General features: G+C 50.4%; 1 protein-coding gene across 1 annotated transcript; it reads left to right on the top strand.

Moving 5' to 3' along the window:
- The first annotated feature begins 2,942 nt into the window (after nt 1-2,942).
- On the top strand, nt 2,943-10,916 carry RHCG (Rh family C glycoprotein). Its single transcript, XM_052672272.1, has 10 exons — nt 2,943-3,376; nt 6,712-6,898; nt 7,357-7,507; nt 7,657-7,804; nt 8,195-8,361; nt 9,056-9,193; nt 9,558-9,694; nt 10,218-10,342; nt 10,550-10,623; nt 10,717-10,916. The coding sequence occupies exons 1-10, from the start codon at nt 3,166-3,168 to the stop codon at nt 10,780-10,782; spliced, it is 1,404 nt and encodes a 467-aa protein (XP_052528232.1). The 5' UTR covers nt 2,943-3,165; the 3' UTR covers nt 10,783-10,916.
- Nucleotides 10,917-12,806: the final 1,890 nt, after the last annotated feature.

The following is a 12,806-nucleotide window of genomic DNA, read 5'->3' as shown; positions in this document are numbered from 1 at the left end:
TTTGACCTTTTTCCAATGTTTCTGAGTGATATTTATTGGTAAGCCTCGCTGCGTACAAAACCCCACACCTAAATGAAAGACCTGATCTCCTGCTGTATGAACGCTCTCTTCAGCCCCAGAGGAAAGTTTGTTTTCTGTTCTGCCGAGCCAGGCAGAAGGTTTTGTTTTGGATTGCATCAAATGCTTTGCTTACAGGACACTTCTCAAGGACCTGCATGAGAAAGAAGTCACCTGAGATGCTGCACGATGCCTGGGCACTGCCCTGTGCTGCATGAAAGCTTTGGATCCTCCCCACATCCCCTCACCTTCCCCATGCTGTGTGCCCAGCACTGCTGGTAGTGGCTGCTGTTCTTTTGCTCCTAATTATGGAGGAGCAAATTGAGAGGATTGGATGTGCTTGTTGGACATTAAAGACCGCAGGGATGGCTTCGGTATTGTGATTGCCTGCAATTGAGGCAAATTCCTTGTTTCTCTGTCTTAATGGATGAGATCCGTTGCCATCTGTTTGCCAGCATGAGCTCCAGCATAAATCCAGGAAGGAGCAGGACATGTCCCACCACTCTCCCTCCAGACGAGGGTGATCTCTGGCACATACCTTCTGAGGTCACCTCTGGGACCAGTGCCTGTGTCCCAGCACTGGCGGTGATAAGATCTGCTGGGACAGTTCGCAGTGAACCAAGGAGTCCCCATGCCCTCCTCTCCTGGGCAAAACTGCCCAGAGTGCTCCGGGCAAGAGGGAGGGATTTCTGCACACTTCAGATTTTGTGTTTATGCCTCTCAAATGTTTTTAGTGCTCATAAAATTGAGAAACTGGAAGAGACCCAGCTGGGACCAGTACGGTACAAACCTCACCCAGAGCCTTCCCAAGGCGACCGGGACCTGCCCAGTGCCATGTCTCAGATCAGAAGGACAAATAGACCTGTTCCAAGTCCCCTGCACAACCCAGCTGATTTCTTTACGAAATCTTGGGGGGGGGGGAGTTGCCTCTCAGATTCATTTACAGTCACATACATACTCACGGGGAAGTGGTGGTGGCTGAATCTCAAGGGTGTTAATTGCTGTGAGGGAGGGGAAGCTTGCAATGAACTTCGTTTTATGGATGCTGGATGTGATGGGACAACCCTGATGTGGAGTTTCCAGTATTGCCCATTCAAGCAGCCTGAGAGTAGCTGCTACTGAAAGAGGTTCCCAAATTATGGGCACAAGCAGGTGAGGGGTGAGTCTTGAGTGCAAGCAACCAGCAGAGCATGCCAGCTCCAACAGGCCAGTAGAAGCATGGTGATGATCTGCAGATTGATAAGAAGGGGCCATGCAAGGCAGTGCAGCAAGGTGAGACTATCAGGCCAGTGGAAAAGCTATTATCTTTTGTGCTCTGGCTGCAGTTGGTGAAGGAGGCAGGGACAGAGCTACTGCCACAGATGGCCCATGCAGATCCTCCTGGACTCTGCAAAACAGGGCTTTGCACATTTGGGAGACATCACCAATTCAGTGAGAACCCAGATTGGAAAGCTTTGCAATGTGGTTTCTTCTGCTGAAATGTAACTATACAGTGTAATTGCTAGCAACTATGCTACCAGGATATAGCAAGTTCCTTTATGTTGTAAAGTGCTCCTTTGTGTCTCTATGTCTCCTATCTCAAGATTTCTAAGAGCTGCTACAGGGCAGGGTGGAAGTCTGGTCCTGGCTGTTAGGAGAACACACAACTATCAACAGTGCTTCTGGCAATCAGTATTGCTTGGGGTTCAGCTTCTTGCTGGCGGAAGGTCTCAGTGTGTACAGCTGCAACTGCCCTGCAGAAATCACAGGTAATGGGATGCCCAGTGAATGTCACATAGATAGCTCAGCTCAGCAGCAGCACAGCTTACTTGCTGCTCTACTCCCAGATGACCCTACATGGTTCGCCTGTTGCTGGCTTGTTGTTCTGCCATAGAGAAGTGTTCCTTGCACCTGATCTGCATTTCCAAGGCTTTTTCCAAAGCCCTGTATGGGGCCCAAATGAGATCTGACAGTGATTTTATGTAGCCATCAGTCTCTTCAGGATCATCCCCAGCATTTTTCTGCCATTTGTCAGTTTGAGAAGAAAGGAAACAAGAAATAATAATCAACTCAAATTATTGCCTAATCAACACAGAAATCAGTGCTGCTTGCTCAGCCTGCAGGCCACAATTAGATGCCATCAGCAAATTCGGGCAGCTTGCCTGGGCTGCAGTCTTTCATCTCTGGAAGACTGACAGGCCTCTCTCGGATCTGCAGGCAGAGGAAGGAGCTGGGATGCGTTTGAAGGACTTGGCTCATGGGGAAGGAACACATGGTTCAAAACCACAGAGAAAGGAAAGCTATGTTTAATATAACACTAAAGGAAGCCCTGTGCTGGAGGAGGGGACATTAACCCTGCAGCTGAGGGTTGTAGTGCCAAGCTCTCCAGCCCCCTCTCTGTCACCATTTCAGGGCACTGCCCTGGTCCACATAGCACCAGCTTAGCTTGCCCTGCCAAGAGGACAAGGTGGTTAAACCACCAGGAAATGATGAGACATGTCAGTTCTATATCCCTGTAGATATACGGCAGCTTTGGCAAGGTCACTGCATGCCTGCACATGATCTTGACTTTTGGTTGGAAGCGCCTATCTTCCTCTTCCTCTTGGGACTGTCCCACAGTCTTTCTTCCCATCAGCAAACAGCAGGACCTGCACCCAGTGACTCAGGCTGACTTGGTATCCTCGGTTCTGGTGTTGGGGAAGGGCACATAGAGAGCAGGACCAGTGGTGAGGGGAGAAGGATGTGATGCAGGCAGGGAGGCTGCCAGGGTGACATGGTCAGGATGTCTGGCCCAGGTCCAGGAAGGGGACAGGAAAGGGTGTGGGGCAGGACTGAGCAGGGGGCTGGACTGGACACCCAGGCTCCATAGCTGGGAGTCCCTGGGGAGGCAGGGCTCATTACTGCAGCAAGCCGCTGGGAGAAGAGGTGCTGGAGCCCCGTCCTTCCTCGCAGAGAGCAAGGAGGGTTAGAGCAGAGAGCAAGCGTGGAGCCTCCCGCGTCTGAAATGTGATCCTGCTGGAGGCACCTCCCTGGGCCCCACCTTGCGCTCCCCAACATATATATGTCACCCGCCAAGGGCACAGGGGACACGGACTGACACACTGTGCCCGGGCCCCGGCATCCCTGCAGATGGAGCGGCCAAGGCACCAGGGGATGGCAAAGAACACCTACATGCGCTGGCGGCTGCCACTCATCTGCCTCCTCTGGGAGGTGGCGATGATCATCCTCTTTGGGGTCTTTGTGCACTTCGGCCCTGAAGCTGATGCACACTGGGAGGAAGAGAAGCATCAGATGAACCTTACCAGTGACATTGAGAATGATTTCTACTTCCGATACCCCTGTGAGTATTCAGGAAGCCCAGTCCCGGTGTTGGCTGGCCACCGCACCCCACCCCATCCCATCTCATCCCACCCCATCCCATCCCATCCCATCCCACCCCTTCCCATCCTGTCCTCTTTGTTGTTGCCTCAAGGGTTTTGGGAAAAGGTGATAGAGAGGTTTCAGGATAGTAGTTCTGAGTTCCTAAGTGATTCTTTTGTCTTTCCCAGTTAAATCTGGCTTGGGACAGAATCCGTCAGAGGTGAAGTCTGCAGTGACTGCTGGGGAGTTGAGCTTCACCTTGGCACTGCTGTGGGGTGCCCCAAAGAATGAGAGAAGAGCCTTGTGGCCCTCCAGTGCTCTGGGGATTTGTCGACAGGGTGCCACCAGCATGTGATGCCTTTTCTCCAGGAATAAGGCTGACGCATTCCCAGCACCCTGCAAGTTTCAGCTTGCTGCCCCCTCGCTCGGTTTCCTTCTACATACAGAGGAACGGCTGTCGAGATCCTGTGACATCTTCCCCCTTTTCCTATGCCCTCCCCCTCACTAGCTCTTTAGCTGCTGCCATTTTGATGAGTCCTCCCAACCTGCCAGCTGCCCATGGTCCTTCGGTCACTGTGCCTTATTGCCATGGGGATCGCTCAGGTGGTCAAAGCTTTTCAGGCCAGGTGGTACACTTGGCTGGCTTTGATCTCTGGGGCTGGTCATCTTCTTTGTGAGCTGATGGGAACAGGCTGCTTCTGTAGGCAATTGTTTCCAAGGAAGCAACGAGCTTGAGTCATGCATCTATTTAGAATATTTCCATTAAAAAACACCTGCTAAATCAAAGGAGCTATAGAAACCTGTAGCTGCTGAGGATTAACTGGTTCAGACAAGGATTTGCCTGCAGAAACTTGCTGCTCAGCTGGCCTGGTTAGTATAAGCCATGGCTGCCCTGAGCTCTCCTTCCAAACTGCCTGTGGATGTATCCACACAGGTTGCTGTGAAGCAGCAGCAGTGCTGCTGTAATCTCTGACAGGACGGGAGAGCAGCAGAGAGGCCGAGAATGAGCCTGTAGGAGCTCGGGACACTGCGCCTGTACTGTCCTCATCTCCCATCTCCACTTTGAAGCACCAAATGTTCCCCTCTTAAATGGCTGAGCGGATTCACGCAGCTAAATCAGCCTCAGTTTAGCTGAGTTTTATCTGTTTCAAACCTGAGGAAGGGCTCACGTGTACAAAGATCAGTTTTCTTTTGGTTGTTTTTTCCTCCATTACATAATCAGAAAAATCTCTCTGCAAAAATTAGATGAAAATGGTAAGATGGTAGAAACCGAGCATTCTGATCCATGTCCATCCAGCCCTGTTTAGAAGAGAATGCAATGGCTAAACACCCGAGGATCACTTCTGCTATCACATCTGTGACTGCTACTGCCTGTAGGACCTGTCCAAAGACGTTGCAGTGGGGGAGCAGTGACAGCCTGAGATGATTAGCTACTGCAGGATGTTTGTGCGGTCGTGTCAGTGGTGCCCATTGCCAGGGCTGCCAGTGCAACGTGACACATTCTTCTAATTTATAATCACACATTGATACTCCATAGTGAGTGAATCATCTGCTCTCTAGGGAAAAGAAATGAGATCCTTCAGCACAGGTAGTATTCTCAAAGCCCAAACACCTCCTCTGGATAGTGACTGCAATTGCCTTCCCACAAAAGCAAGGTCACAATACCTCTTGAGCATGGCAGCACCTGGGCTGCTTGCAACACAAGTATTATTCTTCTAAAGGAAAAACAAAGGCAAGATTTAGAAAAATGCTTTAGGCTGGGTGCAGTTTGAAGAAAAGCCTGCTTTTCCTCCTGGGCATTTACAGGGTATAAGACATGGTGGAAATTCTCAGTATTTTCAGAGGGCACACAGTCTGCAGCCCTAACTCCAACCTGTGTATTTCTGCTTTCAGGATGAAATTAAGAATATATATAATGCACATGGCTGCAGATAATTCTAGCTGTGTATTATGTCACTTAGGCTTGAGAAGAAAGGTGATGAGAAAAAAATATAGCTGCAGAGGGAGAGTGTGTATGACTGCATGGTTAAAAGTAGAGTTAACAAGACCATTTCTTAGGGCGTGCAGAGAAGTCCACATGAAGAGACTTCAGCTGAGCAGGGTCACCTGCAGTCTAGTCTCCTTCATCTCTCATGAGTAATTTCATAGGCGTGGGGGCATTTCTGAAAGCAAACAAATTAACCTGTCTCCTCAACTTGACACTACATCACTGGAGCCTGTCCAAATGCTTGTCCTTACACAAGTTGCAAGATCTTGTAAAGCACCAGAGGACAGAAGCTGAGACTTCTGCAATTGCACACACCCAAATCCTCAGCCAGCGCATAGCAGAGGCAGTGGGTGCAGCCCCACCATCCCTGCAGGAGGGCTCCAAGGTTCCTGGATGGCCAGCATGCCTTAGGGCCAGCACAGGGCCAGGGGACACAGCAGATCCTTAATCACTGAATTTCTTCTGCCCTGAGCTTATTACATCTCCTGCTCTTTTCACTGGAGTGGCCTCCAGTGTGATGGTCTGCATGGTTCAGATTGTAATTATGCAGCATTTCGGCTCACTTAATTGCAAAGTGATGCTTATCTGAAATAAACGTTTAGCATTAAGAAGTACAGCAGGTTTATCGCACCAAGAATTTCCCTCGAGAGGCTCATGCAGGTATAGTTTCCCCCGGGGAAGGGCATCTGAGGGGCTCCAGTTAGCAGGTATGAGCACTTGTTGGAAGAACTGCGTCTCTCTGGTTCAAGCACTCGAAATCCCACAGGGTGGGATCTGCCTGGCAAAAGTATCTTGCCGCCGATTTCAGTGGCAAATAAAAACATATCTGTAAACTTCCCTTGTTCTTGTCTTTTCCCTAAGAGCTTGCACCGAGCCACCACCAGGACCCTCTATTGCATAGGCTTACCCAGAAGGTGTTTTAACCCATCGTGGTTAAAACAAAAATTAGAGTGGTTCATTCATTGGTACTGTTCATGGTACGTGACATTTTTTGAATTGTTTGGTTTTGGTTTTGTTTTTTTAATGGGAAAAAAAGACAATCTGAATAGAGAAGTTTTCCTTCATGCACTCCATTAGTGTCCAGTTTTCTCTTGCACACAGCTTGCAACAAAGATATTTGGGTTTCAAAACTGAACCTTTTCACCAAAAAGCCAGCTTCCAAAAGCCAGCCATTTTCAGACTTAGAAATGGGAGGACGCAGGGCAAATGCATACATTTTTCCTTGATTTTTTTTCCTTACAGCCACTGATGTTGTTTCCTTTCACTGCTAAATTCGATTGACAGCTCTGCCTTCTCCTCAGAACTGATGATTCCCTCCCTGTGCGCAGCTTTCCAGGACGTTCACGTGATGATCTTTGTGGGCTTCGGCTTCCTCATGACATTCCTCAAGCGTTATGGATTCGGAGCTGTGGGATTCAATTTCCTCCTTGCTGCTTTTGGGATCCAGTGGGCTCTCCTGATGCAAGGCTGGTTCCACTCTTTCCAGAATGGGAAGATCCTTATTGGAGTGGAAAAGTAAGGAGAGATATGGGGTGCCACCTCTTGACTGTACAGTGGAAGAGCTGGGATGAGAGCCAGTGCCTGTCCCTGTGTTATGTGCAAACTGCAGCCTCCAAAATGTTGTCTTCCTTCTACATAACCCCACTTGCTTTCCGCCTTTTAGTCCACAGGTGCCTGTCTGATGGTGGTACTGTTACATGAGAAATGTGAGATGAATGCCATCTCCTAGTACCCAAGCAGAGCACCACAGACCCCAAGGTTAAGAGCACATAAGATCCTTCATACTCATTATTTAAACAATTTGGAGGAAAGCTCCATACCTGGCAACATGTCATGTTGAGAGGAAAGTCAATGGGAAACCTAATCGACTATATGCCTTACAGTGGGATCACTAGAGTTCAGTGTGGGTGAGGGTGAGTAATTATGAAATAGTATTTCCTTAGAAAATCACCTTTTTCCTTCCCCTTTTCTAGCCTGATCAATGCTGATTTCTGCGTGGGTTCTGTGTGTGTTGCCTTTGGAGCCATCCTGGGCAAAACCAGCCCAGTACAGCTTCTCATCATGACTTTGTTTCAAGTCACACTCTTTGCAGTGAATGAGTACATCCTCCTCGACCTGCTTCACGTAAGCTTTAGACAGACCCCTTGTCCCCAAGATTGAGTACAGATTGGAAAGACAGATGGGTAAACAAGCTGGGCAGGACATAGACCACAACTCATCTGCAGAATAAGCAGTGACTCCAGAAATGAACCTCAGTTTTCCCACGGCTGCAGGTTAAGGACGCGGGTGGCTCCATGACCATTCACACCTTTGGAGCCTACTTTGGCCTCACTGTGACACGTTTCCTATACAGACCCAACCTGGAGCAGAGTAAAGACAAGGAAGGCTCTGTGTACCACTCTGACCTCTTTGCTATGATTGGTGAGTCAGCCATAACCTCTGCAGCATTGGTATTTGTGCACCACTCAGTTGCAGAGAGCTGTTCTCTCAAATGTCTCTGGGAAAAGCAGACCAAAACCCAGATCTGGGACCAAGATCTGCATCCCAGTTTTCAATACCTGGGAACTACTCATCTCCCCTCACTAATGGTTGGGCTGAGGTGGTGCCTGGGAAGACAAGGCAGCATTTTGGTTCCTCTTCACTGCAAACCCCTTCTGGTGCTGATCCCATCATGGAGGGCACAGCTCTGGAGCATCATAACCAGGGAATTTAACTTCACTCTGCAGAAACCTCCTGTAGAGTTCTTTTTTCAATGTCTATGTTATTTCTTTCCCCTTCTTCTTTTATGCTCACTCCTCCCCATCCCACCAGGTACCCTATACCTGTGGATGTACTGGCCCAGCTTCAACTCAGCCATTTCTGAACATGGGGATGCCCAGCATCGGGCTGCCATTAACACATACTGTTCCCTGGCTGCTTGTGTCCTCACCACAATGGCCTTCTCCAGCATGCTGCAAAAGAAAGGCAAGCTTGATATGGTAAGCAGGGAGCAGAGAGCCCTACACAAGCCAGGGAACTCACAGTGAAGCTGACCAAGGGCCCAGGAATTGGGTGACATTCGTCCTTTGCTGCACTGGGTTTCACAGAGTGTTGGTGCAACCGGCCTCCAGCCAGAAACTCAGGCTGCACTGAAAAAGCAGATGGGAAGTGAATCCTGATGTTTTTGCAGTGCAAGCTGGTGCTGTCCCTGCATGTGATGTGCTGATGGCACAGCAAGGGCTGCATTTACTCTCCCAGGAGAGCTACTGATGGGCATAATTCAGAGCTGTGTTTGGCAGCACTCTCCAGCAAGCTGAGCAGGGCCTGTGCAGCAGCTTGTGAGCAATCGGGGGGCTGACTTGTACGTGTTATGTGTGTGGGTGCACAGTGTGTGACAGCAGAGCTGGCATGACACATGGGTGAGACAATTTCCATCTCATCACAACTCCCCAGCCAGATTGGTGGAAGCAAAGAATGTGTGTGGTATGGAGAGTGGGAGTCTATGTGTGCCTGTGCTACAGACAGAGGCTGCCTGTTCTTTTCCTCTTGTTTTTCACCAGCAAGCAGGAAAGTGGGCCCCGATATTTCCCCTGAAAGTATTTTCAGAGCTGATTCTCCTGCTTTACCATTTGCACACACTTTGAACAACTGAGATTTCTCTGAGATGCCAAGACAGAATGGTTACTCCTGCAGGTCCACATCCAGAATGCAACGCTGGCTGGTGGAGTGGCTGTGGGCACCAGCGCGGAGATGATGTTGACCCCATATGGCTCCCTCATTGTTGGGTTCATCTGTGGCATTGTGTCCACAGTGGGGTTTGTCTACCTCACGGTGAGTGCTGCTCTGGAGGTCTGCAGCCCTGTTCTGTTGAGGAGACCAGGAATGGATTCACCTCCCTTTGAGGGTTCTTGATTTCCATTGTCCCCTATGAAGATGCACTTCTGACTCCATTTTCTGTCTCAAAATGCTAAGTAAGGCTCAGTCTCCTAGCAAGAGATTACAGAAGAGCTCTTATTTTGTCCTGAGCTCATTTCACATATTTTTCTACATATTCCCCCTCCTTAGCATGGGAAGACAATGGGACCCATAATACCACTCTTCTTTCTCTACTTATCCCAGTCCTCCATGAAAGGAACTAATTGTTCCCAGAACTACACTCATTCTTCTGATTTCTCTCTACCTCCCTTTCCTTCAGCCTATTTTGGAGTCCAAGTTGCACATCCAGGACACATGTGGCATCCACAACCTCCATGGCATGCCAGGCCTTATAGGGGGCATTGTGGGAGCCATCACTGCAGCTGCAGCCACAGAGGATGTATATGGAAAGGAAGGGTAAGACAGCTTGAAACTTTCACAAGTTTTTTTCTGGGACTTCTGGGGCTCTTCGGGGTGGAAGAGAGAAGCAATTAATAGCATTTGCTCTATGTTCACTGTTATCTCTTTCACATGGAGTGCGCTATGTTGGGCTTAGTGACTTCTGGTGTCTTCAGAAAGTGAATCGTAGCCCTACTCCTTGGTAATATTCTGGGGCACACAGGATGCAAAAATGCTCCTTTTAGCTCTGCCTTGCTCTGGGGCTCAGGTAAGGCTGAAGTTCTGAAATACAAAATAAGTGTTTGTATTTTGAACTCTTCCTGGGTAAAACCTTGTCATGAACCATAAAAGAAGGAAAAGAGCAGTGTTTTATGTCTTACAACACTCTCCTAATCCATTGCAGAAGGCGGATGGGATTTTAAGGAGGAGTCCACAAGGGCTCAGGGCAACAGAGCTCCTGTACCCTGGCACAGCACAACCTTCTTCTGACTGCTGAAGATCTTCTGTCAGAATCAGACCTCACAATTTCTACCCTATGCAGGTTTATCAAGGCATTTGACTTCACTGGCAGCTACAAGACACGAACGCCCAGCATTCAAGGAGGGTTCCAGGCGGCCGGCATCGTCGTTTCTCTGCTGATGGCTTTCGCTGGGGGAACCCTTGTGGGTAAGCAGGGGGGCAGCATGGAGAGGCGAGAGCCTGCAGCCGAAATGGAGACATTCACACGCTTTTCTGCCTTGGCTGGATGGGTCCTTGCCGCTTGTGTTGCAAGCGTGGGTCAGACCACAGCCTCCACTTCTGCTCGCAGGGAGATGGGGTGGGAGTTTGTGGGAGACAAGCCCCAAAAACCAGCCCCAATCGGCCCCGCTCTAGGAGCCATCCTGAAGCTGCCCATCTGGGGCGACGCGGCCGACGAGAACTGCTTCGAGGATGACATCTACTGGGAGGTGAGACCGGGGGTGGCGGGCGGCACAAGATGGCGCTGCCGCCCTCCGCATGAGGGCCGGCGGCGGAGCTGAGCGGGCCGCGCCGTGCTGCAGGTGCCCGAGGACGAGGAGAGCGACGTGTACCACATGCACAACCCCGACAAGGCCGCCTCGCCCTGAGCCGCCATGCTGCCGGGCTGCCGCGCCTCAGCGGGACGGCGGGGCTGCCCCCGGGGGCGGGAAGATGGCGGCCGCCATGTCAGGCGCACCGCCCTGCCTGTGAGGAGAAAGCGTCGTGGGGAAAGCGTGGGGAGGGTGAGGGGTCGGGGAGGGGGAGGGGGAACACCCGCTTCCCCACTGGCTCACTTCTGTAATTAGTTCCTGTGAACAAAATAAAAGCATGGCTCTTTTTCGTAGTATAGGCCTCTGGTGAAAGCGGAGGGCAGTGGGGCACGGCATCCAGGATGGGGCTGAGCCCCTGTCCTGTGATGTGGGGTTGATGGCGTGGGGTGTGGGAGCTCACAGTGCTGCCCTAGGCCTGCTTGTAGAGTCACAGAATGTCCCGAGATGGGGGGGAAACCAGATGGATCATCAAGGCCAGCTTCTGGCTCCACAAAGAACCACCTAAAAATCAGACCATATTCTTGTGCTGCCCGTCATCATTTTGTCTTGGCTTCTTTACTGAGACCTCCGCCAGCTCTCTGTGAGCCTTGTTCATGTGTGGCGTGCAGACCAGCAAGGCCCTTTCCTCTTCTTCAGTGTCATGCTTTTGTTATCAGTACCCACCAAAACCTGATGAGGAATCAGCAAGGCCGTGTGCAGGATGCTGCACTTGGCTCCAGGCAATTCCAGGTATGCCTACAGACTGGGAGAAGAACCCACTGAGAGCAGCCCTGCAGAAAAGGACCTGGGGGTCCTGGTGGATGAAAAGCTGCACATGTGCCCACAGTGTGTGCCTGCAGCCTGGAAGGCTGATAGTATCCTGGGTTACATCAACAGAGAGGTAGCCAGAGAGAGGGGATTGTCCCCCTCTGTTCTGCCCTTGTGAGGCCCCATCTGGAGTACTGCATCCAGGTCTGGGCCCTCCAGAACAAAAAGGATGTGGAGCTGTGGGAGCAGGTCCAGAGGAGGGGCACAACAATCCTGAGAGGGCAGAAGCACCTCTCCTGTGAAGAAAAGCTGAGAGAGTTGTGTTTGTTCAGCTTGGAGAAGACTGGGGAGACCTCATTGTGGCTTCCCAGTACTTGAAGAGTGTTTATAAGCAGGAAGGCGACTGACTTTTTGCATGGTCTGGTAATGATAGGACAAGGGGAAATGGCTTTAAACTAAAAGGGGAAATTTGGGTTAGATATTAGGAAAAAATTCTATACTGAGGTGGTGGTGAGGTCCTGGCACAGGCTGCCAGAGAATCTGTGGATTCCCCATCCTTGGAGGTGCTCAAGGCCAGACTGGATGGGGATCTGGGCAGCCTAGTCTGGTGGGGGACACAAGCCATGGCAGGGGGTTGGAGCTGGGTGATCTTTAGGGTCCCTTCCAACCCAAGCTGTTCTATGATTCTATGATCACACCATTCTTTCCACTTTATGGTGCTATTCTGGTGGGAACGGCCCAACAACAGATCACTGCCTCCATCTGTTAACTGGACCATCTTCCAGCCAGGAAAAACATCAGGTTTCAACCAGAGTCGAAGGAGACAGGAGTAAAAATCAGGCCTAAAACCTGTGTGTTTGCCAGCATGATATGTGAGGAGCAGGAGAGGAAAAGAGGGGGGGGGAAAAAAAAGGAAAAAAAAGGAGGTGGGAGGGCTGATAGGTCTCTTCACCGTGTCTAGCTGTAATTCTCACACCTGAGGGGGGGAGTCAAAAGTAGCTATTCACATCCCCTTGGGATATGACACCCTCATTTTCCATGCTGGGTAAAGACAAAAACCCTTTACAACATGTTTCTGGAATTTGTCAGCGGCTGCCAGCAGCAGCATGTTAATTAAATGTCGGCAAAGATGGAAGCAAGAGGCTCTGCTCTAATTGGACACTTTGCTTGGTGGAGCTGAAAAACATTGTGACAGAGGAGGAGGTGCCGAAACACTGTGTTCCCCCGCCATGTCGAGGGGATGGGGACAGCAAGGCATAGGAAATGCACTGTTCTGAACCACGGTTGTCTTTGCTTAGCCTGAGACAACCTCACTGGTGAAAAAAAGAGGAGTA

This window comes from Tympanuchus pallidicinctus, unplaced genomic scaffold (genome assembly GCF_026119805.1).
Source record: "Tympanuchus pallidicinctus isolate F22 unplaced genomic scaffold, pur_lepc_1.0 scaffold12, whole genome shotgun sequence".
In the NCBI taxonomy this organism is placed as follows: domain Eukaryota; kingdom Metazoa; phylum Chordata; class Aves; order Galliformes; family Phasianidae; genus Tympanuchus; species Tympanuchus pallidicinctus.
This window is presented reverse-complemented; position numbering and strand designations above follow the sequence as displayed.